The sequence below is a fragment of the Balaenoptera ricei genome, chromosome 15 (assembly GCF_028023285.1).
Source record: "Balaenoptera ricei isolate mBalRic1 chromosome 15, mBalRic1.hap2, whole genome shotgun sequence".
NCBI classification, from domain to species: Eukaryota; Metazoa; Chordata; class Mammalia; order Artiodactyla; family Balaenopteridae; genus Balaenoptera; species Balaenoptera ricei.
The window spans coordinates 54,274,904-54,301,581 of record NC_082653.1 but is presented as its reverse complement, the minus strand read 5'-3'; the positions used below and the strand labels follow the sequence as shown (position 1 = coordinate 54,301,581).

At 51.5% G+C, this 26,678-nt stretch overlaps 1 protein-coding gene across 1 annotated transcript; it reads left to right on the top strand.

Moving 5' to 3' along the window:
* The first annotated feature begins 2,736 nt into the window (after positions 1–2,736).
* On the top strand, positions 2,737–25,204 carry CDIP1 (cell death inducing p53 target 1). Its single transcript, XM_059898129.1, has 6 exons — positions 2,737–2,844; positions 22,783–22,866; positions 23,444–23,549; positions 23,684–23,839; positions 24,585–24,858; positions 24,980–25,204. The coding sequence occupies exons 3-6, from the start codon at positions 23,465–23,467 to the stop codon at positions 25,089–25,091; spliced, it is 627 nt and encodes a 208-aa protein (XP_059754112.1). The 5' UTR covers positions 2,737–2,844; positions 22,783–22,866; positions 23,444–23,464; the 3' UTR covers positions 25,092–25,204.
* Positions 25,205–26,678: the final 1,474 nt, after the last annotated feature.

Sequence of the window (26,678 nt, the reverse complement as noted above, 5' to 3'; positions counted from 1 at the left end):
TCTGCACTGTCTCATATAAGCTAGCTACAAGACACATGTGGCTCTTGAGTCCATGAGATGTAGCTGAACCAAACCGAGATGTGCTCTAAGTATAAAATACACACTGGATTTCAAAGACTTGGTGTGGGAAAAATAAGAATGTAAAATATCTCATTGATAATTTTTTATGCTGATTAAATATTGAAACAATAATATTTTGCATATATTGGGTTAATAGTACAAATTAATCTCACCTGTTTCTTTTTACTTTTTTAACATGATTAGTAGAAACTTTAAAAAGTACATGTGTGCTGGTTTCCCAGCTTCCTAATTGCTTCTCTTGGTCTAAACCACGCTCCACACAGTAATCAGAATGATTCTTTAAAATGTCAATTGAGAGACTGCCCTGCTGGTGCAGTGGTTGGGAGTCCGCCTGCTAATACAGGGGACACAGGTTTGAGCCCTGGTCCGGGAAGACCCCACATGCCGCAGAGCGACTAAGCCCGTGTGCCACAACTACTTTGCCTGCGCTCTAGAGGCCGCGAGCCACAACTGCTGAAGCCTGCGCACCTGGGGCCTGTGCTCCGCAACAAGAGAAGCCATCGCAGTGAGAAGCCCCAGCACCGCATAAAAAATAAATTAAATGTCAATCGAATCATACGCAGTTGAGTCTCATTATTAGTGGTATTTATGTTCTATAAAGTCGCTGCAACTTCTCAGCCATAAAAAAGAATGAAGTATTGCCATTTGCAGCAACATGGATGGACCTAGAGATTGTCATATTAAGTGAAGTAAGTCAGAAGGAGAAAAACAAATAGATGATATCATTTATATGTGGAATCTAAATTATGACATAAATCGGGAACTCCCTGGCGGTCCAGGGGTTAGGACTCCGTGCTTTCACTGCCAAGGGCGTGGTTTCAATCACTGGCCAGGGAACTAAGATCCTGCAAGCCGCATGGCACGGCCAAAAATAAATAAATAAATAAAAGTTAAAAAATAAAATAAAATATGACACAAATGAACTTATAAAACAGAAATAGACTCACAGACATAGATAACTCACAGACTCATGGTTACTAAAGGGTAAAGGAGTGGGGAGGATAAATTAGGAGCTTGGGATTAGCATATAAAAACTACTATATATATTGAATAAAACAGATAAACAACAAGGTTCTATAGCACAGGGAACTATATTCAATATCTTGTAATAAACCATAATGGGAAAGAATATGAAAAAGAAAATATATATACGTATAACTAAATCACTTTGTCGTACACCAGAAACAAACACAAGATTATAAATCAAGTACACTTCAATTAAAAAAAAAAAAAGTTGTGGGAATTCCCTGGTGGTCCAGGGGTTAGGATTCAGCGCTTTCACTGTGGTGGCCTGGGTTCAATCCTTGGTCAGGGAACTAAGATCCTGCAAGCCACGTGTTGTGGCCTAAAAAAAAAAAAAAAAAAAAAGGAAAGGAGGAATATCATTTGGATAAATTAAAAAATGACCAAAGGCTTAAATGTTAACAATAAACTATAACAAAATCCCTTACTAGGTTGATTAAGAAAAAATAAAATAAAAATTATTAAAAAAAAAAAAGTCACTGCAAACACTGAAATAGTGAACAGTGAACCACTCACTGCTCCCGGGGAAATGCAGGGTAAGGTTCCTGCCAGCCACTGGCACAACATTTGTATCAACTAATTAATACATAGCCATATTTGAGTGTTTGTTTAAAACACCTTATTTAATATATATTATTGGTTCAGTAACATTGAACTCAAGGCCAAGGGCACTATAACTCACACAGGCACAGCTGATCTAATACAGGTACTTTCTGTGTAAGGCACATCACAGCTTTCTCATGCTCACTGAACACTGGACAGCGCTTCAACACCATGCTTGGGGGCCATTTTAAACAGCAAAACCAACCAAAGGAACAAAACTGCGAAAAACATGACACTAAAAATACCCACTAACACTTGTTAACAGAATGAGAGCTGAAAGGAAAAGGCAGAGTGTTGTCTCATTTAAGCTCTGCGTGGAACCGCCACATCAGGCAACTAAAATCTTTCCACCTGGTCATGTCCACATAATGCCCAACGCCTAAACCCAATAGGTATTTGTGGAATAAACGAACAAATACGCCTGAAAGGAAGAAAGGTGCGCCTAGCTCTGGTGGATACCCGGGGTCTGGCGGGCCGGGAGGGAAACCTAACAGGGCCTCCCTTGATTGCTCCCTCACCTGACAAAGACCCCACGCCCTGCCACGTGCCTCGCGTGGGCCGAAGGGCTCCCGCTCTTGTGAAGTCACCAGGGCTAGTCACGTGCCGCCCCGAGGCCCCGCCCCTGCACTGACCTCATGGCCCCTCCTCTGACCGCATGGTTCCACCCCTCGCTGTGACGCCACGGGCCTCGGCCCCGCTCCAAAGTCTACCCGCCTCCTTCTGACAGACGCGCGACTGCGAGCTGCGGAGGTGGCTGTTCTTGCTGCTGCGGCCGCCGCGGCTGCCGCGGCGACGGTGAGTCGCCTCGACCATTCTAGACGGCTTCCCGCGGAGACCCCTGGGAGCAGGGCTGGGCACTCGCGGCCAGCGCGGGGAGGGGTACGACCTCGTACCGCGCAGCCCCCTCCCCGCCCCCGCCCGCGGCCCCCGCGCGGTGCACGCCGGGCACTGTGGTCCCGCTGGCCCGCGGAGCGCGTTTTGGACACCCGGACGGACTACATCTCCCAGAGGCCTTTGGGCTGGCCGGGGGGGGGTGTGTGCGCGCAAAGCCCCGCGGGGCTGAGGGTCTTGTCCTCCGAGCGCTTGGACCCGGGGTGTCTCGGCGTTCTCTCGGTCTTGGGCTTCCGGCCTCTCGAGGTAAAGGGACCCCGGGGGCGGCGCAGCGGGCCGGTCGCCTCCTCCCAGGATGCTGATGCGATCCAGAGCGGCCTTGGGGTTTTGACGTCGTACCGTCGCTGGGTTGGCCGGGCACCCGCGGGGCTGCGGTGACAGCTTAGCTAGGCTTCGGCTGGCGGTGGGCTTGGTGCCCCGAGGGCTGCCGGCCCGCTCCTTGGATCCCGCTATCACGCCTCCCACATCCTCTGCGGGGAAGGTTGGGGAAGTACCATCCCCGGTTTTCCGCAGGGGCTGTTTCCTCAAGGAGGGGGGGTCGGGAGGAGGGTCCCGGCGACAAAGAAGCCTCTGCTGAGCTCCGTGGTGACCTTGGCAGGCCAGGCGGGCCCCGCGCGGCTCTCCCTCCCCCGCCCGCCCTGGTTTGCCTACATCTGTAAATCTCTGCGCCCGCTCTCGACCGCACACGCCGGTGCCGAGGGTGGAGACAGTGACCTGGCCTATCTTTGGGCCCAACCTCATGCCATCGGGGACTTTGGTGTAGTTGAACTCACGGCGTCATGCGAGCCCGGGTTTGGGCACTTGACTTATTTAAGGGTATGCGTGTTTCTGCTTTCCTCTAAATGTTCCCAGGAGGCCTCTCAACAGGTGTCAGGTAAGGAGCAAAAGGCTATAAGTTTCTCCAGTATGGGCCTAAGATCCTCTGCATCAGAGTCATCGGGGCCCTCGTTAAAAGGGCGGATTCCGGGGACCCACCCCCAGAGGTTCAGATGTAGCAGTTATGAGATGTGCCCCAGGACTTTACTTAATAAGTTCCGCAGATAATTCTCGGGCTCATTTGGGGTTGAGAACCTTGGTCTTAGCGTGAGGAGGATGGAAGACCTTGAGCATAGGGTTTATACCAGTTTCATGTGTGTCCTGTGGGCTGCTGGGCAGGGCAGTGCCTAGCAAGTGTGACCTTGCTCCTCCGTGCTTTGTTTCTTCCCTCAGGGCTGATCTAAGAGTCTGGTGGGGAGAGGCACACCAGCTCTGCCTTGCCCTCTGCCAAACGTTTAATTATGAAAAGTTTCAAACGTACAGGAAAGTTGAAGAAATTCTACAGTGAATGCCACCTAGAATGTCCAACACTTTATTGTACTTTATCACAAATCTAACCATCCAGCAGTCCATCTGATTTTTTTGTTTTTATGTGTGTCAAAGTAAGTTGCAGATATCGGTCTGTCCCCCCCTAAATAGTTAAACATGCATATAATTAAGTAGTCTTAGAATTCTTCTTGTTTTTTAACTAATGGCATATTTGAGAGTCATTCTCTCTGCCTCCCGCCCCTGAGGAGCTGAGGACTCTGGAGGTTTTTCTATAGGATGGGCCTCTGGAACCAAGAAAGAGCTTTACATGTGCTCTTGCAAAGATTTGAAAACAGCAGGCCATGGTTCTAGAATCACCCTAAGAGCAAAAACATGGACTGTGTGACATAGAATGATACTTGAGGGAACAAAATTGTTGTGAGGGGGAACTGATGGGATGTGTCCCGATGGCCGGGTCGCCCCGTGTATTGCGTCGGCAGGAACTGACGTTAAGTCGTCAGCTTGCAAGCCATTCCTGCTCTCTACACTATAAGCTTTCCCAGTTTGAATCTGCTGGTTTGGTGTGTTTTCTAAAGCCCTAGGGGCACAGGGCTCCGTAGCCCAGTGAACAAGCTCTGAGTCCCTTGGGCCCAGGTACTTTATTCCATAGCCACAGACACCAACCCTAACCCTCTTCAGTGGTCTGAAGGGGAGAGAAGAGACAGGTCCTGTGAAAATTCGTCTCCACTTTCAGAAACACTATTCAAAGGGCACGGACGTATTTGTACTCATGTAGGACACAGGGAAGTGTGGCAGTTCAAGTCATGGCATCTTATATTGATGTCTCTGCCCTTAGGCAGAGGAAGGCAGTTGTGCCAGTGAGAAGGCAGCATGCAGTGGGAGCTCGGCCCTTAGTGGGGAGGAGAGAGGAGGAGAGCCAGGCTGGCAGTGGTGGCATGAGGCTTATTGTGCCCCACAAAGGGACTTGGAAGTGGAGTGCATGGAATGGAAATGTGCCGGTTTCTAGGATCCCACAAAGGTCTTCGTTCTCTCTTCTCTGCATAGTCAGGACTCTCCCAGACACATCTCCCTTGGAGGTGGTAGAGGCTGCAGTGCAACTTAGTGCTGCAGGGAACAGGGGGCACCTGGCCTGGGACCTGTGGCAGGCAGAGCCTCTCGCCCTGAGAGGGCCACGCAGACCACGCTAGAGGCCTTTTTGTCGCTTCCAAGCTGTGTGACAAGTCATTCGCCCTTCCAGAGCCTCAATTGCTGCGTCTGTGGTAGGTGAGGAGCAAACCCAGATGAAGGCCTGTCTCTGCTGTAAGCGCTGAGAAGATTAGGGTCCCCTAATATGAGACTGAAGACAGCACGAAACCGTGCAGTGCAGGGTGAGGAAGGCCAGTGGCGTTCTGATTCTTTCCATGAAAGCGGTTGTGATGTGTTTTTGGTAATGTTGGATCATTTTTCCAGAAAACATTTCTCATCACCTTTTTGGTACTCCTGATCTGTGGGTGCTGTGAGCTCCTGCGTGGTCTGTCCACTGGGTGATCCAGGCCATCAATTCTTACCACAAGGAGGTGTCCAGTAAAAATTGTGAAGGTGCTGGATACATAATGTGTTCAGTAAGTGTTGATTCTGTCTAAACTCAGATCTGTTTCAGTGTCTGTGTTTTTCCTTCAAGGAGAAACAGAGGCCAGGGAAGGTGGAAGTAGGTAGGGAATGGCGGAAGGGTCTCCCTGGGTGGGGTTTGAGGAGAATTCTAACCTGTTGTTACTTCAGGAAGACGCGAAACGGTTGCCACAGTCCTAATTAACATTAAGAGCAATAGTCTTACAAGTTGGGGAAACAGCAGGGAATGAAGTTTTGTCTGCAGTGTGTGCCTTTTGTATGTGCTTTGTTCCCACCGGACAGAACTCTCACCTGTGTTTTGTCATTGCATGCAGTGTCAGCTCTGCAGATGTAGCTCAGGCACCTCTGAGTCTCACGGCTGAGGAAGCAGCCAGAATACCAAATGACTTGTTCAGGGTTGCCAAATAATGGCAGAGCAGAGCCCCAAACCCAGCTCTCCTGAGACAGCAGGGTCTGAAGGGAGATGGGGGCTCCCCGGCCCCCTTGTGAAAACTGCTCCCTGGACTCGACTGTGACTCAAGAAAGGGTTTCTTTTCTTGTCTGGATTTTTGGCACTCTCATCGGGAAGCCAGCACACTGCTTCTCGGCTGAGGCTGTGCTCTGGCCCAGTGGCTGTGGGTTAGGGACAGCATGGGAAGCCTTCCCTCACCGACCTGCTTATTAAACACACCTGTGCCAGGGACTGAGCTGGGTCCCAGGAAAATGAGGGGGAGAGTCCCAGTGTTCTCCAGTGGGGTGACAAGAGTGAGGGACAGAGGATCCCCACCGCAGGAAATTACAGGAGAGGCTCCATCTTCTGGAAAGAGGGTTTGGAGGCTGAAAGAAGGGTCGGTGGAAAGGTTGTTTGGTGGGGGCGGGGTTTGGTTTGTTTGGGAAAGGGCGAGTTACAGTCTTGGGTGGCTGGAGTGTAGTGTGGTAGAGAGATCTGGAACACACGGCCAAGTCCAGACTTTTCCCCTTAAACCTTGACCAGTAAACCTTGACCTTAAACCTTGACCAGTAGATGAGCTCTGAGAGCTTTGTGAACCATGGCATTCGCAAGGCTTGCTGACAGGTCAGGGTTTAAGGGGCAGAGACAATTCTGGAACATCTCTCAGACGTCCATCTTGGGGACAGGGGTACTGCTAACTGAAGCAGGGCCTGCGGGCTGGGGGACAGAGCTCCTGCCTGGGAGTATCAGCCAGGCTGTGTTATCATCCAACTGGTCAGCTGATATTTGATGTGCTGCCTGGGGCTGTGGAGAGACTGGCCCCAAACACCACCCCTGCCCTCTGGGAGCTGCCGGTCTGCCTGGGGAGGCTGCGCCTTTGATCACAGTTCTTTCCCCCTTGCTCCTAGTGACTCTTGCTCCAGTCCTGGAACCCCTGCCCACCTCCTTGCGGGCCTACCTAGGGCCCACCTGGTCCCTGAAGCCTCCCCAGGGCCCCCACCCACAGACCGCCCCCTCTCTCACCTGGAGCACCTACTGTCACGTATTCTCATTTGGGTTTTGCTGAGTATCTTTTGCAAAATTTTTTCAAGTGTGAGCTGGCTTTCCAGCTGGATCTGCAGCTCCCTGAGGGCAGGGACCAGGGAGGTGAGTGGCCTCTATAGAGGGCCTATGAAATGTTGGCTGAATTAAAGAGTCAGGAATCTTAAGTCTTTTCAAACAGGTAGTCACTTGAAAGAAAGAATAAGCAAACAAACTTGGGTAGTGATGGCTCTGCTGAATAAAATTGGCTAATCCCAGAGCTAGAGGAATTTTGTGTTGCTTACGTGACCACTTCTCAGCTCTGGCACTCGGAGCAGGCCTCGGTTTCTGTCCCCATGGAGGCAAGCTCAGGCGAGCTTGGGTCACCTGTCTACCTGCTTTGCCTGGGGAGTATGGGGGCCACACCGGGGCCCATTTCTCTGTGGTCCCAGTCACACTGGCCAAAAAGAACCTGTGCCTGCCGGAGGTGGGGGCCAAGCGCTGTAGGGTTCAAGACTCTCGGGGACCCACGTTAGTGCCCAGGCACAGCACGGGAAGCCCTCCATCTCACTCCTGCCCCGACTCTGCCCAGCCGCCTGCCCAGCCACGGGCGTGTGGACATGCTCCAGGCCTCTGCGCGGAACTACTTCCCCAGGACCTTTCCCCGGCCGTGTACATGGCTCGTGGCTCTCGCCTCACCTCCATCCTGTCTTTGCCTGAAGGTTCCCCGCTCAGAGAAGCCCTCGCTTCCCTGCTCCTCTGTCCTCTGTGGTGCGCCTCACTGGCTGACATACAATGTATTTTACCAGTTTCTGTGTTTTACAGCCCCTCCCCCACTGGATTTTGACATGAAAACTGCTTTTTCCCCCATCTTCAGGGCCTAGATGCGTGCTGGCTGTTTGTGTGTTGAATAAAATCATGTATGTGTCTGCCCTTCAGCTGTCCCATCTCTCTACTGGCTGGTAAGGCCTTGAGGTGTAGGGCCCGTGGTCTGTGTGTGCTCCATCCTCCCTGGAGCGGGGAACACAGATCTGCGTAGAGTTGAATTCCCTAGTGAACGTGCAGGGGTCAGGGCTGCAGTCAGCCGGCAGGGCAGAGGCCTCCGGTCCTGGTGCCCTGTGGAGGCCTTGGGTGGCACCAGGGGAGGCACGCAGGAGCCCTCGTTCTGTTCCAGGAGAAAGGGAGGGACTGGTCAGCTCACTTCACTTGTTTCTCTTTTTGTCCTGGGTGCAGTGAAATCCATGTACACTCACACAGTGGAATTCCACCATGCGTAGCACTTTGTTGGGTGTTCAAGATTCTGCTTAAGCAAAATTTGGAGCAACATTTTGGAAAATGTGTGAGATAAGAGATGGGGCTGAGCCAGCTGCAGTGGGAAGGAGCGCTGGTTTGAGACTCGACTCTTGTCTGAGCAGCTGGGCCAGGCTCCCCATCAGGGAGCAGCCGGAGGGCAGGCGCCGCTGTCTTGCCCGCTGTTATCTGCAGCACCGCGCCCAGGCCTGCCTTCATGGGTGCTTAGTAATGTCTGAAGACTAAACGTATGTCAGCTGAGACCTTGGACTTGGTGATCCCTAGAGACACTTGTGGCCTGAAAGGTGGCCTCTAGATGTATGTAACAGAGAGAAATACGCACATGGCCGAAAATAAGGCAACCCCAGATACAGCGTGAGCTCTCATTTCCTCAAAGAGAAGATCCAAAATAATTCTGTCCCAAAAGGCACAAGCCAGCTCTTTGGGTCAGATGTCCATTTAGAGTGGTATGAATTTAGTTCAATTTCCATATACTGTTTCATGGAGTGTAATTTCACATGCTGATTAGATTTGTTCCCCACTCAGGTTTCCCAGGGCACTTTTCCGGCTCTTCCCCTTCACCTTTGTGGACATCGTGTCCTTGTCCTGGACGCTAGCCCCTCTGGATTGTCAGTGCCAGTCGTGTGAGCGCCCTGCTACACGTAGGGGCGTTTCCGCTGGAGAGTATCCCTGTACTGTTGTGTGTTCTTGAGTTTTTTCGTCAGTTCTGTATGCAGCTTCTTACCGTGTGCCCTTTCACAGGGTGTTTACGACACATTACGGCACATCTAACCATTGCAACTGTGAGGTCCTACCCCAGGAATAATTACTAGTCTGCTAGGTGTCTGCTGGCTTTGGGCTTCTTTCTTTTCACTGATTCCATCCAGGTGACCTCTAGAAGCGTGTCACGCTGGACTGGCTGCAGCTGCTGTTCTTCACCCAGCAGTGATTAGTGTAGAAGAATTGAGAGACTGCCTGCAACAGGAGGGACTTAAATGATGCAGAGGCGCTCCCTCCTTGTGCTCACGGAAAATGAGCAGTACCTCCGGGACTCAGAGCTCACGAGGGCAGAAAGGCAAAGCCGTTCTCTTGGGAGCACAGAGGTTCCCCCACCCCCAACGGAATGGGGGGACTCGGGCAAGGCCCAGCTGCAGGCTGAGTTCCTCTCCTGGGCCAGCAAGGCCAGTAGGCCTTTGTGTCCAAAATAAGACTCTTACAGCTGGATGGGGACCTTGTAGTGGCCATGTGGCTTGGCTGCACTTAAGGCCCTAGAGCTTTTTCCTGGATCAGGATGGTGTATCTTGATCTCAGATAACCAGTTAAAGTAGAGTCAATCCAAAGACTGTCCATTTGTGTCAGCTCGTGTAGGTGGTGTAGTGGTGAGCATAGCTGCCTTCCATTTTGTGTCAGCTCAACAAAGGCAGAGTTAAGGACTTTTTCTTTTCAGGGTTCCACTTTGATTGCCTAAGCGATGGTTCTTTAGATTCATTGCATTTCTAAAATTAGTCAGCCTTCTGGTTACCAAACCCTGCCTGTCCAGCAGGTGCAGATGACTTGTTTATCCACTCGTGGTTGCAGCTGCATCTGTTTTCTGCCCTTTGCTCCTCATCCCCCTCCTGTCTGTACTTCCTTCTTCTGTGTCAACAGTAGAACATGCGGAATCCAAGCTCCTGAGCTTGGTCCTGCTTGGGAGGCGGCTCAGAGGGCAGGAGGAGACCTGTGCTCCCAGCGCCAGCTCCAGCTAGTGACCTCAGTCAAGCCGTGTGATGCTGTCAGTCTCAGTTCTGTCATGTGTTTATTGGGATTTTCTCACCTGCCTCCTCTGCCGGTGACTTCCTGCTGGCTCTCCAGGCAGGGTCTCTGAGGCTAGAACTACCTTGGATGGCCTTTATGTCCCAGCTTCACAGGTCTAGACCCTCAATTTTACTGGAGCACTGGGAAGTGACTTGGTATAGAGAACTGACCTGTGTTACCAAATTCCTACAAAACGGAAGCAAAGACCACTCCAACTCATGAGAGGGGAACAGCCCAGTCCTTGGGTTTGCTCCTTGGAGCATTTCTTTCCCTACAGACAGAACTAGATTATGGTCAGAGACACCTTTTCTGGACTGAGGAGGAATACACATAAATATAGCACACTTACAGTGAGCATTTTGAGGAAGGAACCAACCAAAGGAGCTGCCCACCCTATAAAAACTAGAAACTACACAGAAATAAAAAGTTTCTGTATGTGTGTGTGTGTGGGGTGTGTGTGTGTGTGCAAACAAATCATCCAAAATCTCACTGTCCAGAAAAAAACCACCCTTAACATTTGGTGTGTAATCTACATGTAAATACACACGTCTCTCTGAGAAGGGATCGCACTGTACATGCTATGTGGTGCTCTATCAAGTCCATCTTTCTATGTCAATAAAGGTAGATCCACATCATTTTGAGGGAGTGAATATAGTTACATCGTATAGGTTAACCAGATGGGTAACTAGTCCCTTTGGTTGAACATCAAGACGTTGATATATAGAAACATTTTTACATGTGAACCTTTGCTCATGTGTTCGTTTATTTCTAGGACAAATGCCTCAAAATGGAATTAATGTGTTAAAAAGAATGTACAGGAGTGAGATTGTCCTCCAGAAAAGTTGCATGAACCCACTTTGCTGTGGCCCAGGTGCCCTTGCCTCTGTCACGGGGAGTCAGAGTGGTTTGCCATGGCTCTGACCAGAATTCAGCGTGATGTAAATTGTGCATTTATGATTGTCATCATCACAGTTCCTAGAAGTCTTACTACTTTCTAGCTTAGAACCATTCTTTGAGTCCTATCTGCCTTTTGATTTTGCTTCTGATTAAGAGCAACCAATGTATTCTCTTTTCTGTTTTATTGTATACTTCCTTTTCCCACACTCTGCTTGCGTCTCCATAAATACAACTATTTGTATTTATGCAAGCCATGATTTGTGTTTATTGAACACTATGTGACAGGCTCTGAGCTGCGTACTCTTCATCCATGACCTCATTTATGCCTCATCACAACTCGGTGGGTCAAGGACGGCTGCTGCCATTTCACAGATGAGAAAACTGAGACTCTGGAACATTAGGTGGCCAGATGGGTGGGACCTAGTGCCTGGGTACCAGCAGGCAAGGAGTCTGCCCTTCCTGCTTGGCCTGTGACATCAGGGCTCAAGCCTCCCCGGGGAAGGGCATAGGCTGTGGTATTTGGGGCCATTGGCTTAGGCTGATGTATCAGCTCCGTTGAGCCATGATACTCATCAGGGAGAAGAGTATAGGGCTGGGTGGGAGGAGAGCAGACAGATGGGAGAACCAAATCTACTTTCTGGTCCTTTCCATGTCTTTAGCTTGTTTTGAGGTGTTTAGAATTCCCAAGGCATCAGATACACCCAGGTTCAAGCGTAAAAATAAATGGTATGCAGCCACCAGTGATGCTATCTGAGGGAGGGATTGTCTCTCTTGTCCTGCCTGCATCTTTAAGGACAATGGAAAAGGGGCTGAGTTCAGGATTTCCAGTCCCGCCAGGGCTGAACTTGGCAGCCTAGGGGCCTGCTCGGCAAGGCAGTGTGAGCTAGAGGAAGCCAAGGCATCGGGAAGTCCTAATGGGAGCTTTTCAATGATGGACCACTTGTTCACATACCTTCAGGCCCAAGGAGCACTATTTATTTTTAATGGTACTTGTTTTCCTTCCTTGTTAATAACTAACTGGAAATTTACCAATTACAAGTAGATTCTGGCTACCTTGGATTTGAGAATTACTGGAAAACTAGCTTCTCTGTTTCTCTTTGATATTGAGGTCTGGCTGCATTTACTAGGAAACTCACAGTAACCCAGCTAAAACAAGTTAGTTTGTTTCTCACTACAAGATAGGTGAGAGACGTGGTCCATTCAGTGCTGGAATGGTATCTCCATGGTCATCCAGGGCCTGGGTACCTTCAGTTGTCCTTATTAGCACGGCTTCCATTCCCAAGGTCACCTCGTGGTCAAGCATGGCTGCTAGGGCTGTCACATCCATCTTCCTGGCAGCAGGCAGGAGGAGGGCCTGAGGACATGGGCTCCATCTCCCGGCCGAGGTGGCTCCCTTTTAGCACCTTCCAACAAGAACATATGTCACTCTACTGTGACTCATTGGCCAGAACTTAGCCACATGGTCACATGACTGTAAGAAGGGCTGAGACCATCTTAGCAAAGATACTGCTGCCCTGAATAAAAATGGAGTTCTCTGGTCCAGGTGGGGAAACTGAGGCGTGGAGAGATTATATAGGGTCATACAATCCATCGGTGGCGCTCTTCAGATTTTACTGCTGGTCTAGAAAGGAAGTCAGTGTCTTTGTTCCTGAAGGCTGAGTTGAGGGGGTGGTGCATGCGGTGGGGGGTGGCTGCTCAGAGGAGAAGGGCTGGGGTGCTGCTGTGGGCTGCGTGGCCTGAGGTCCTTATCCTGCCTACTGGCCCAGGTCCTCTGTCCCCACAGAGGTCTGTGGTCTGCAGGGCAGCCCCTGCGCCTCGTACCTCTGAAACAGTCCTGAGGCTCGATGGCTCCAGGCTGCTGTCTGGCCACCCACGCCGGGCGCAGCCTCCTTCCTGAGGCCTTGTGACTCACTGTCCTGCCCCTGTCCCGTCCTCTCCTTTGCCTGCTAGTCTCATTGACCCCACCTCCTCCCCCCGGCTTACTTGGAGAGTTGCTCCCTGACCCCCGGAAAGGGTCTGATCTTTCTGTACTTTCACAGTGTACTTTCTTGTACACCACTGGTTTCACTGTGTACTTAGGTTTGGTGTTTCTGGTGTGTATTTGACTCCTGTCTCCCCCACTCAGTTGTGAGCTTCTGGAAGGCAGGGACCGAGCCACTCACTCCCTGACACTTCCCAGCCTGTGCCCAGCGCAGAGTAGGTGCTACACAATGATCAGCACCAACAGACCGTTGGCTATTCCCAGAGGAAGTGCCGTCCCCCTCCAAGGGCCTCTGTTAAGTGGCCACCAAACAGACTGTCCTTAAGCCCACCCCTGGGAACTTGGGAGAACAGGACGGTACATGGCGTCGCCCAGGGAGTCAGCGGCCATCCCTGGTGAATAAGCCCCCAGCCACAGGGACACCTCACACTGCCTGGTCCTTCATGGTCCACGCAGCCTCTACAGTGGGCAGGCGGGCTGTGGACGATGTGGGCCAGGCCCCCTTGCTCAGCAGGGGCTGAGTGTGCTCCCCGTCCCCCATCCTCTGGGTGGGCCCAGGGGACCCCCCCAGGGCACTTGGCTTTCACCCCGGGCCTCCACCCTTCGCGGAGCAGTGGGCGCCTCCTTGGTTCAGCAGATGTGAGGCTGTGGGCAAGACAAAAAGCTGCCTTTCAGTTTCCCTGGCAAAGCCCAAAGCCCCTCTGGCCGGACGCCTGGAACCTGCCTCCTGGGGACAGAGGAGCCCCTCTGAGGCCAGCTGGCATCCTGGTGCCGTGGCTGCCGGAGGGTGGGGGGTGAGTTCCTCTGGCGGGAGGCAGTGGGCAGGCCAGCCCAGCTCTGGGAAACTCGGCCCTGCAGCTGCTGCCACTAGGGTCTCAGGTGGATGCCAGTGTCTGGGCAGAGTGCCCTTCCCGGGGCATTGTAGCCCATGGAGCTCCAGGGCAGTTGCCTGGAAGGAGCGATGGCCCTTTGGAATGATTGCTAGTATCTCTTCCTTTCCAGAAGTCGTCTTAGGGGCTCACAAAGCAGTTGGCCGCCACTTGGCCGTGCCACAGTGACCTCTTCCGGGCTGAGCCGCTCAGGCTGGGCTTGATTACGAGTACCCCGGGATCCTGGGGGGGAATGCACACCAGGATCCCCGCTCCTATGGGAGCAGAAGCTGCCATAGCAGAGGCATCAGTGCCTGTTCTGTTTTCCTTCCCGTTGGAAGTTGTTCACAATAATTGACCACAATAGCAGGTGCCATTTATTCAGTGTTCTTGTGTGCTCGGCCTCAAGCTACTGCTCTGGGTGTTTTGCTTACGCTGTTTATTATAAAACTTGCTCCAGCCCTGAGAGGTAGGCATGATTATCCCCATTTACAAACCAAGAAACTGAGGCTCAGTGAGGTCACACAGCTGGAAAGTGGTGGAGCTGAGTCTGAACTAGTCTGATGCCTCCTTAAAGCCTTGCACGTTGCAGCAAGCATGTCCCTGGGGTGGGGCCTCGGTGTGACAAACAGCCAGCTCGGAGACTCACCGGCACAGTCCACTCTCAGTCCTGGGACTCTCGGTCCCTCTGGCCCTGACCCTGCTCTGCCTGCAGGTACCCTCTTACCGGCTTGGGGGTTCTTCTAGCCCGGCAGCTCTCGAGAGGTGACGTGCAGTCTCCTGGAGGCTTCCTGAGACCTTCTGGGGCGGAAGGTCAGAACTCTGTTTATAAGGACACCAAGACGTTATTGGTTATATTGCCTTTTTCGTTGTGTTGGCATTAGCATTGGCGGTGCAAGAGTAGCGGGACTTAGCTCTGCTCAAGGCGTGACACCCAGCTGTGCTAGTCATTGTTGTGGTTGTGTTCACGCCAGTTTCATTTAAGAAAAAGCAGTAAAAATTATTGAGTTTATTATCTGGACCCTTGAGTACACATTTTTTTAATGTTTTAATGAAAGGACGCACATGAAGCATGCTGGAGACCTCAAGGGGAAGCATGTGTGCAGCTGTTTGAGCTGTGAGCTGAACTAGCGTTTTCATGGAGCTCCATATTTATTTAAAACAACTGACACACAGACTATGGTTATTCAGACTTGGGGATTTAGCAGACATTTTCTTGAAAATGAACAAAGTGAGCCTGCTAATTCAAGGGAAACAACTGACCTTTTGTTTTTGTATAAGTTGCCAATGATAAATTTGTTACTGTTTCCAATGATAAAATTTGAGCTTTCAAGTGAAAATGTCAGAATTTTGGAAAACTTGTATCTGCCACAGTGAGCTTGACAGCTTCCCAGTAGTTAAAGTCTTTTCTGATGGGATTGGTGGTGATACTAACAATGTGATTTTTTTGAGGGAGGCATATCTCATAATAAGATGTGTTAACATTGCTAGATCTACATCATCAGGGCTCATAATCATGGACCATTATTTTCCAAATGACCCATGCATGCTGTTATAAAACGGGGCATGTGTAAAAGATCCATTCCAAATACAAGGTGGCCCGATGATTTTCAATGTAATAGGAAAAATTTGTTGTTAAAGATTCAGATTCCATATTGCAACTAACCTTTAAGAAGCTACTGCCACCTGTCAGGTTTGGGTGTAGTGTTGAAGAATATCCACAATTACCTGAGAAGACTATTCAGATACCTCTCCCTTTTCCAGCTACTTACTGTGGGAGGCTGGATTTTCTCATACTTCAACCAAAACATCACAACAGATTGGATGGAGAAGCAGATATGAGCACCCAGCTGCCTTCTCTTAAGCCCGACTTTTTTATTTTATTGAAGTATAGTTGATTTACAATGTTGTGTTAATTTCTGCTATACATATATATTCATTCTTTTTCATATTCTTTTCTATTATGGTTTATGACAGGATATTGAATACAGTTTCCCGTGCTATACAGCAGGACCTTGTTGTTGATCCACCCTTTATATGATAGTTTGCATCTGCTAATCCCAAACTCCCAGTCCTTCCCTCCCCCACCCCCACCCCTCTTGGCAACCACAAGTGTTCTCATGTCTATGAGTCTGTTTCATAGGTAAGTTCATTTGTGTCATATTTTAGGTTCCACATATAATTGATATCATATAGTGTTTGTCTTTCTATTTGACTTAGTATGATAATCTCTAGGTCCCTCCACGTTGCTGCAAATGGCATTATTTCATTCTTCTTTTTTTAAAATTAATTTATTTATTTTTGGCTGCATTGGGGCTTCGTTGCTGTGCACGGGCTTTATCTCTAGTTGTGGCGAGTGGGGGCTACTCTTCATTGCGGTGCACAGGCTTCTCATCGTGGTGGCTTCTCTTCTTGCGGAGCACAGGCTCTAGGTGTGCAGGCTTCAGTAGTGTGGCACGTGGGCTCAGTAGTTGTGGCTTGCAGGCTCTAGAGCACAGGCTCAGTAGTTGTGGCACAAGGGCTTAGTTGCTCCGTGGCATGTGGGATCTTCCTGGACCAGGGCTCAAACCCGTGTCCCCTGCATTGGCAGGCGGGTTCTTAACCACTGTGCCACCAGGGAAGTCCCTCATTCTTTTTTATGGCTGAGTAATATTCCATTGTGTATATGTACCACATCTTCTTTATCCATTCATCTGTTGATGGACGTTTAGGTTGTTTCCTTGTCTTGGCTGTTGTGAATAGTGCTATGAACATAGGTGTGCATGTATTGTTTTGAATTATAGTTTTGTCCAGATATATACCCAGGAATGGGATTGCTGGATCATATGGCAGCTCTATTTTTTGTTTTTTGAGGAACCTCCGTATTCTTCTTCATAGTGGCTGCACCAATTTACATTCCCACCAGCAATGTAGGAGGGCTCCCTTTTCTCCACACCCTCTCCAGCATTTGTTATTTGTAGACTTTTTAACGATAAGCCAGACTTTTAAAGGGTTTGCAAAAATGTAAAACAATGTCCATCTTCTTATTAAATTTGTTTTGGAAAGTAGTTATTTAAAAATTTTATTTATGTTAACATGTAATGAGTTAATCTTTTTAATGAATAAATACTTCTAACAATTCCTTATTTTTTATTTCTAGTAAGGTAAGTATTGATAGATATAACTCACAAAAACAATCTTTTTGGAGTCCTCAATAATTGAGTGTAAAGGGGTTCTGAGACCAAAAAGTTTGAGAACCGCTGCTCTAGCAGACCCTGGGGGAAAACTGATGTCAGAAAGTCCTCCTTCTGGGTGCGTCCTCTCCTTTCATCTCTGTCTCATCCCCCACATCTGTCCTCAGTCCTCCAGGAACCTGCACTCATGTACAGATGTGTCTCAGCTCCAAACTGCCCTCCCTGCCCTCCCAGTCCTCCTCCAGAAGGCAGTGTGGGTGTGTTTCCTCAGCAGAGACTGTCTGGGGTGGGGGGACCGGGGGCAGGGTTGGCACCCCCATGGTGGTGTGCAGGACAGCTTAGACTACAGAATGGAGTTTGCAGCAGCGGCTGAGCCAGTGAGGGGTGTATCCTGCTGGCCCGGTCCCAGGCCCTCCCAGCTCCCACGGGGAGCCACCTGGGCCACCTCAGGCTGCTGCCAGTTGGCCGGGCTCTGGCCCTGGGTCAACAGCAGCGCTCTCCACAGGGCACAGTGAGTAGCTGGGAGCAGAGCAGAACGCCAGAGCCGTTTCCCAGGGCCGGGAGGTCTTGTGCTTTTAACTCCACTCGGGAACATGGGGAGACCTGGTTTTGCAGAAAGTGCCCGGCCCTGTGTCCTACCCCAGAGGCCCCAGTGCCTGCTGCTCTGGGGAAGGTGAGATGAGATTGCAGCAGGGAGTGGGTCCAAAGACAGACAGACAGACGTGGAGACAGGCTTCATCTCACTTTAGGGTGACCGGAATAATTCCCTCCTACATAAGAGCACCGGGGGTGAGGTGCTAGGCTGTGCTGGTTGTGGGGGCAGAGGCCAGATGCAGCTTTTAAGTGGCCCCATTCCATCCCCTGGTGGAACAGGGTGCAGGCCCTCCCTCTCCTCTCTCCCATGTAGGGGATGATGGTCCCAGAGCTTCTGGACACCCCCTTGTCCCTTGGTCTGTCCTCGGCTCCTGAGGAAGCTGTGGGCTAACAGCGCCTCTCAGCTTGCCAGCCACGCGCCCCACGCTGCCTCCCCGCCCTGGCCACAGTCAGGACATTCCTTTCAGGCTAGGCCTCAACCTGAAAATGCAGTGGAGGGGACACTGATCTCCTTTGTCAGTTTCATCTTCGGGGCCCCGTGACAGGTGCCCCAGGAATCCAGCCTCTGCCCTGCACACATTTCCAGCTCCTGCTTAGTTCCAGCCCAGACTTCAGCTTTTCGAAAGTGCTCTGTCTCCCAAGGCCAGTGGCTTCTGAAGTAGGAGCCGTCAGGGCTGGGGCAGCGGCACTTCGCTTTCATCCAGGGTGAAGTGGAAATTCCCCAGCATCCCCAAAACTGCCTGAAATCAGGTAAGCAGGAATTTAAGGCTCCTTAAAGAGGAAATCCATGAAGCCTGTGGCAGAGTAGAGTCAGCTCCCAGGTCCTGGGCGCCCTGCTCTGCACCTTACACCCACGTGCTGCTGGGGTCAGCACCTTGGCTGGCCAGCTGCTGAGCGGTCAGCTGGATCGCTAGCTCTCTTCTCAGAGAATTTGTGTTTTATCAGTACTATGACTGGGTAATACCTCTGCATCCACCAAGTCCAGAGGGCATAAAGGGGTGTGCTGTGTAACATCCTCTGGGCCCCCCGGGAGCTCCTGTTTGGTTTATGATAGACTCATGATGGCTCTCAGACAACTCTGTTTCTTCACAGTCTGTAGCTACAATATCTAAACAGAAGGCTGAGAGGCCTGTCTCGGGTTTCAGGGGCTGCAAGTTGGCTTCATTGAGCTCCCAGGACCATGGGCCTCCCTCTCCTCTGTTGGGAACTTGTGGCCCTTCCTGAGCCTCTTTTAACAGACGCTCCAGCACCTGCCCAACAGTGAAGTTGCCTGGGCTGTGATCTCAGATTCTACGCTTGCACTTGTAGCTTAACTTGAGCAGTGTGCATTGTTTTTTTTTTTTTAATTAATTAATTAATTAATTTAAATTTTATTTATTTATTTATGGCTGTGTTGGGTCTTCGTTTCTGTGCGAGGGCTTTCTCTAGTTGCAGCAAGCAGGGGCCACTCTTCATCGCGGTGCGCGGGCCTCTCACTATCACGGCCTCTCTTGTTGCAGAGCACAGGCTCCAGACGTGCAGGCTCAGTAATTGTGGCTCACGGGCCTAGTCGCTCCGCGGCATGTGGGATCCTCCCAGACCAGGGCTCGAACCCATGCCCCCTACATTGGCAGGCAGATTCTCAACCACTGTGCCACCAGGGAAGCCCCAGTGTGCGTTTTTATTGGAAAACTGTTTTGCTTTTGGACATGTGCCTTTTTTTTTTTTTTTAATATTATTGCATTCTTGAGGTTTTTGATTACACCTTAGAGACAATGCAGTTTTGTGGGAACACACACATTTGATTTTATATTGGGAGGCACTAGGGGAACTGGGGTTTGAATTCCTGAAATCTTCGTGAGCCATTTTTCAGAAACCTCTCTTTCGTATTGGAGGGCCCTGCCCCCCAGTCTCTGCCACAGTTCAGGAAGGCAGCTGCAGTGTGGGTGTGGGTGTGGGTGTGGAGGGGAGGGGAGGAGACAGGAGCAGCTGGGCCATGGTGCAGTCAGGGCCTGGAGTGGAATGAGTGTCCTGCAGCAGTGCCTGCTCTAGGTTCTGCTGGACACCAGGGGAGGCCTCTGCCCTGTGTGCAGGGCTTATGCCATCATTATGATGGTGGGATTCCAGAGTGAATTCTTGCACTCTAGGAGATGACGGAATTAGATCCAGAGAGTTTGGTGACAAGGCAGGCCACACCTACGTCCTCAGAAGTGTATGTGTGTGCCTGCTCCCCAGACATGGAGGGGCTAGTTCCTCCCTCTTAAACCCAAAGGTGCTCAAGCACCTTGCCAAGCACAGTGCAGCTCTTCCCGGCCTGCTCAGCGACCCAGGACCCGCCAGTTTCCTGGTGAGCCACCCCCGGAGGCATCCCTGATGGGCGGAGCATGGCAGTGTGCAGCAGGTGCCAGCCTGGGTTCTAACAGACTCAGCATATTAGAGTTTTCTGCAGACTCGAGTCAAGCTCCTTAAGGAAAGCTGCCTTTTTCTCCCATCGGGGTGGCTGTGGCCGCTGGCAGTGGCCTGAGCAAGGGTCCTCAGGCCCAGCATGCACATCCAGTGCCCCTGGAAAGGGACCTTCTGTGACGTCCTCTAGAGGCTCTGCTGTTTACTGTTCTTGACCCTGTGCTATGAGGAGTCACCTGCAGGTGGGGGTGGAAGAGTCACGCCAGGGTCTTAGGCTTGGCTCAGCCTCTAATAAGCCATGGGACCTCAGACAGGTCCTGTCTTTCCTTGGCCCCCATGTCTTCAAAGGATAATTATAAGCAGCAACTCACAAGAGCTGGCATATAATTGATAAGCACTTGGGAAGCTGTCCTCACTCTTAGTGATCAAAGAAGTAAACATAACCAAGTGTCATCTTAACATTACAAATCATAACAGTAGTATTCAGAGTTTGCACTGTAAATCAGCATCATCCTTCACAGAAGGCATAAAATGTCCATACCCTTTGACCTAATAATCTCACTTCTGACAGGTTTAGCCCAAGGAAATAATCCAAGAAAGGGAAAGAGCATTAGCCAAAGGTGTTCCAGTTTTTTATGAAATAAGGAGCATTCTAAATGCTTTAATAGGGATTGGTCATGTAAACAGTGATGGGCCCATTTTTGGAAATATTAAAATCTATGGTCATGGAGTCTTGCAAGATGGAGGAAATATATGTGACACAATGTTAAAAGGATTTAAAACTTTTTCACAACGGCAACTATATAAAAATATAGGTGCCTATACATGCAGACTGGCAGGGACATGCAGAGACTGGCTGCATTAGGGTGATAAGGTTGGGCAATTTTGTTTTCTTTCAGTTTAATAGGTTTTATTGATATACAATTATCCACATACCATACGATTTCCCCATTTAAAGTGTGCAATTCAGGGACCTCCCTGGCGGTCCAGTGGTTAAGACTCCGTGCTTCCAATGCAGGGGGCACAGGTTCAATCCCTGGTCAGGGAGCTAAGATTCCGCATGCCGCAGGGCATGGCCAAAAAATTAAAATATTTTAAGTAATTGTGTGCAATTCAGTGGTTTTTAGTATATTCACAGAATTGTGCAACCATCATTAGTCAGTTTTACAACATTTTCGTCATCCCTAAAGGAACTCCGTAATTGCCGTTCTATGGCCAGCCCCCCAAACCCCTGGAAACCACGAATCTGCTTTCTGCCCCTATGGATTTACCTGTTCCAGACATTTCATATATGGAATCATATAATATGTGGTCCTTTGTGTCTGGCTTCTTTCACTGAGCATAATGTTTTCAAGGGTCATCCAGGTTGTAGCTGTGTCAGTACTTCATCCCTTTTCATGGCTGAATAATATTCCACTGTATGGAAATATATATATATCTCCAGTTTGTTTATCCATTTATCAGTTGATGGACACTTGAGTTGTTTACACTTTTTAGCTATTATGAATAATTCTGCTATGAACATTCTTGTACAAGTTTTTGTACGGACATGAGTTTTCAATTCTTTTGGGTATATACCTAGGAGCAGAATTGCTGGGTCATGTGGTAACTCTATTTTAACCTTTTGAAGAACTGCCAGACTGTTTCCCAGAGCGGCTACACCAGCAGTGTGGGGGGTTCCAGTTTCTCTACACGATACTTGTTATTATTGTCCTTTTCATTTTAGCCATCCTAGTGGGTAGGAAATGGTACCTTGTAGTTTTGATTTGCATTTTCCTTTTGGCTAACAATGTTCAGGTTCTTTTCATGTGCTTATTGGGCATTTGTTTATCTTTGGAGAAATGTATGTTCAGATCCTTTTGCCCATTTAAAAAAATTGGGTTATCTTTTTTGTTAATGAATTAGAAGAGTTCTTTATATATTCTAAATTGTACAGGTCCCTGATAAGATACATGATTTGTAAAAATTTTACTCCACTGTGTGGGTTGTCTTCCCACTTTCTTGATGGTATCCTTAGAAGCACAAGTTTTAAATTATGATGAAATCGATTGTATCTTTTTTCACTTTTGTTGCTTGGACTCAGTTCCTCTGGCCCTGCCACTGATTTAAATTTAATATTTAAACTTACTGACTCCAGGCTCCCTCTCCCCTGGCAGGATTGTTTGGGGCCCTCCATCCCCACATCGTTCTGAACTTAACACTGTTGGGCTCTAGGAGGGAGCTACACTAGGAGACTTGCTTTCACTGTATATATTTTTTATACTGTTTAGCTTTTTTTTCTAGTTCATATTATATCAGTTTAAAAAAATGAGTCTCACTTTAAAATGCTACTAATTTTTAGCCTTTTATGCTGCTGAATAGAGTGAAGGAAGTGTCTTACTAAAGGACACAGAATGCAGACCCAGGGGCGGGAAGATGGCCTGCTTCCCCCCGCTTCTCCCCCAGTACCCGGCAGCAGGTGCTCAGCGGACCTTGTGAAGGAAATGACCAACGCTACCTCCTTCCTTCTCGCCCCATCCACTCCCCGACCAAAACAGCGCTGCTGCCGTGGGGAGAAGCCCTTGGTTCTGACTCCTTCCCACAGGGCATGTGGACGTGGGGGGGCTGCTCTGGGCCTGGTGGGGAGTGCACAGAGGACTGGCCGTGGCCCTGGGGAGACAGCAGCTGTGGGGAAGGGAAGGGGGGGCTGAGGAGTGGGTAGGGACACAGGATGGCGCTGAGCTGGGCAGCGGGGGAGACACCAGACATACAGTACCGAGGGAGTGTGGCTGCGTGGGGCCAGGTGCCCAGAGCAGCCCTGCCCCGCTGCTGAGGGCGCTACCTGTTCTCCCCCTGAAACAGCTCCCCAGAACCCTGTGTGTCCGCCCAGGCCGGCAGTAGAAGGAGCCTCACCTGCCTGTCTCCTCTGAGTACCTGGGATTGGAGGTAAAAACTCTCCCAGACCCCCTCCCACAAGCAGGCCACAGTGCCCTGGCGTGGAGTCCAGCCTGGTTCTCCCTACGTTGGAGGGGAGTAGAGGACCAGTGACCAGACTGCCCTGTGAGAAGCCCTAGATTAGGTTCCCGAGCTGCTGGGTTCTGTCCCCTTCCCAGGGCCACCCCACCCTCTGGCTTTCACAAAGGAAGTGTGGGTGACCCCTGAAGCTGGTAGTTTCTGGGGGTTGGAGGATGGTGGCTCTGGGCTGGGTTACCTCAGCAATGGTGGGGCATCTCCAGGGCCTACAGGGAGCCCAGTCTGCTCTCTCAAAGGAATTGGTCCCAGCCCATCACAAGCGTGGAGATTTATGGGGAGGGGAGTGAAAGGTGACCTGAGCCCCGAGGGCAGGGGACACCTGCAGGAGGAGCCACAGGAGGCCCTGTGTGCTTGGGCTCAGCAGGGGTGGCTCTGAGGATGACCACACACCTTGTGCTGCAGCCCCTCATCACAGACCAGTGCCTGACTGGCGGTGGGGGGTGGGGGGTGCGGGCTGGGAGCATACTTTGCATCTTGGTTTGTCCTCCAGGGTCCAGGAGAAGCAGCAAAGATGTCGAATGAGCCACCCCCTCCTTACCCTGGGGGCCCCACAGCCCCCCTTCTGGAGGAGAAAAGTGGAGCTCCGCCCACCCCAGGTAGGGTTCAGTGCTTGATTGCTGTCCCCTGCCCTTTCCAGCTGCCAGGAGCTGGTGCCTGGAGCAGCCCTCTGCCGATGGCTGGAGCCCTCTGAGCTTCCTCTCCCCGCCTCTCTGTGTCTCTCTCTGTCCAGGCCGCACCTCCCCAGCTGTGATGCAGCCCCCACCGGGCATGTCACTGCCCCCTGCAGACATTGGTCCCCCACCCTATGAGCCGCCGGGTCACCCAATGCCCCAGCCTGGCTTCATCCCCTCACATGTGAATGCAGACAGCACCTACATGCCTCCAGGTAAGCTGGAAAGGAATCCGCTTAGCCCAGCACCCAGCATGTCACCTGGGTTGCCAGCCAGCCTTTGCTGCGGGCAGGTAGTCTGTGTGGGTGTTTAATATAAGGGCGGGGGGCTGACAGTGAGTCTGGACCGTGGACATGGGAAGGTGCCCTAGAACACGGTACAGGTTCTGTGAGCCAGAGGTGTCCCGGGCCCTGCCAGGGGAGGGCTGGTTCCTGGAGGTGCTGCCAGGAACCTGAGTCCATGGTGGAGGCCTGGGATCCTGCTTACCCAGCAGCTCTTGAGAGAGACTACACAGGCTGGAGAAGGGCCCTGGTCAGGTGGGCTGGCCCCTGGCACCACAGTGCAATACCTGATGCTGGTGGGGAGGAGAGGCTGGTGAGAGACAAGGCTTTCCCTCCTGTGGTCAAGGTCCTTGAGCACAGTTCAGTCCCCTGTGTGTCAGAGGCAAGGGAGCTCAACGCATCAAGCTAATAAGACCGAGGAGAGGAGAGGTTAGACCTTGTTCCCAGCTCTCTGCCCTATCTGGCTGGGCCAAGTAGCTGCTCTGTCTTGGTCCCCATGGGACAGGGACCAGGAAAGGCTGGGAGAATGTGGATGGTTACTTTGGCCCAGGGCTTGGTCCCCAAGGCTTCACCCTATGTCCTTGGGTGCTGGGGGCCTCAGGGCTTTGTGCTCACCTCTCACATGGGGCAGGTGGCAAGGCAGTGATCTGTCTTTGCTCCATCTTCCGTGTCATTCCAGGTTTCTACCCTCCTCCAGGCCCCCATCCACCCATGGGCTACTACCCACCAGGGCCCTACCCGCCAGGGCCTTACCCTGGCCCTGGGGGCCATACGGCCACGGTCCTGGTCCCTTCAGGGGCTGCCACCACAGTGACAGTGCTGCAGGGAGAGATCTTTGAGGGTGCACCCGTGCAGACGGTGTGTCCCCACTGCCAGCAGGCCATCACCACCAAGATCTCCTACGAGATTGGCCTGATGAACTTCGTGCTGGGCTTCTTCTGCTGCTTCATGGGGTAGGTGGTATGGCGCTTGCTGGGTGGGGAGGCTGAGCCCACCCACCACCACGCTGGAGTAGCCCCCGGCCCTCGGCGCCTTTTCTTCAGGCCTCCCTGTCTCTCCCCATCTCCGATTCAGGTGTGACCTGGGCTGCTGCTTGATCCCCTGCCTCATCAATGACTTCAAGGATGTGACGCACACGTGCCCCAGCTGCAAAGCCTACATCTACACGTACAAGCGCCTCTGCTAACGGAGCTGGGACTGGACTCCCCACTGTCAGTCTGGCCCCCTGTGCTTTGCTCCCCGCGCTCAGTGGCTCGCTTCCCCGCTCCCACTTGGGGGTGGAAGCCGTTCCACCAGTCCGTCCCCTGGAAGTCTTGTCCTCTTCGCCTTGCCCTTCCCTGAGCATCTGACTCTTTTGGCAAAAATTGTTGGATTTTAGGCCAAGGGTCAGCAAGTGGCAGGGGGATGGCACTGAGCTTGTGTGCTGCTGGTTTGCTTGGTGTTTGTGATCAGAAAGATAAGCAGGGAATGATCTCACATGGTCTCCCTGCTGGGGTCTCTTCCTCCATTTCTGAACCAGGTACAGGTTCGGTCCTGGGTCTTCCTGGGACCAAAAGCAGCCAGAGCAGTGGCTGGTTCCCCAGACCTGGGGCCTGCAGTGGGGCCTAGCCTGTAGCCACAGTCATTTCTGATCTGCTGGGCTGAGAGTGGGGGATGGACCCAGGCAGGCCTGAGTTTGTTTCTGGAGTGCTAGAGGCAGGTATGATGGTCAGAAGGAATGACTCTGGCCCTCAGAACTCAGGAACTCTTAACAGTGCCCAGAAGCCACCTGGGGTAATGTGGATGTTGGCACACCTGCAGGCCATGGGGTAAGAGATTGGGCCCTAGCTTGCCAAGAAGGGACTCTCCTCTGGCCCCTGCCCAGCTCCCTTTCCAGCCACACCTCTGTGAACCCCGGTCTTTGCTAGGGCCAGAAGGAATGCCCAGGAGCCTAGCCCATCTGTCTATACCATGTCCTTGCTGCATGTGGGCACAACCTCTGTGGGGTGTGTCCCAGCTGGGACTAGAGGTGACAGAGAGGAGGGGCCTCCTTGCAGGCATACTCAGATCTGCAGTGCACTCTCCACGGATCCTCTTCCCAGTAAGCGCTGCACCCTTTGCCCTGGCTGGCTTGCTGTCACCTGTCACTGTGCTCGCTCCAACAGCGGGCACTGCAGCAGGAGCAGCTGTGGCACTGGACGGGGGACAGGCTGGGGACGAGAAAGGAGCAGCCGCAAGTGGCAGAAGTGCCCTGGTGGACACCAGCCCTGCCCTGGGCCTGAGCCCACACTGTCTATTTCCTGAATGGTTTGTCTGTGAACTTGCTCACGTGGACCGCTGTATCCTGCTGCCGCCCCTCTCCTGGTCTCGCACTGCCACTGCATGGCCTCCTGTCACTGTGAATCGTGGCTGGTCTCAGTTTATAGTTTCTCATTAAATTGGCCCTTTCACTCCCCTGCCCGAGGCCTCTGCTCTCTTGCCTGGCTTCCTTTTGTGAGGGAAAGAGGGTGGGGGGTTGAGTCCTCAGGGTGTCGGTGCTTATGCCAAACCGACTATCCAGGGACGACACTGCTATCTCAGTCCCTAATTAAACCCGCCAGAGCCCAGTGTGGACGAGCCCTAGGATTCCAGCTGTGACTGCGCCAGGAAGTTGGCTTCATGGCTCTGTCAGGCCGCCTTACTGATAACATGTAACCCGCCTCCACACCACGCATCCACCCACGGGGTCTGCAAGCTGGAGACCCCCAGCTAGAGCTCAGGGTCATCCCACCCTGCAGGGAGGTACCCTCGCTCC

Excerpts from the sequence above, each read along its gene's own strand:
- CDIP1 (XM_059898129.1), top strand. The coding sequence starts at position 23,465 with ATGTCGAATGAGCCACCCCCTCCTTACCCTGGGGGCCCCACAGCCCCC. Across the intron at positions 23,840-24,584 it reads CAGCACCTACATGCCTCCAG|GTTTCTACCCTCCTCCAGGC; the intron begins GTAAGCTGGAAA and ends GTGTCATTCCAG. Across the intron at positions 24,859-24,979 it reads TTCTTCTGCTGCTTCATGGG|GTGTGACCTGGGCTGCTGCT; the intron begins GTAGGTGGTATG and ends TCTCCGATTCAG.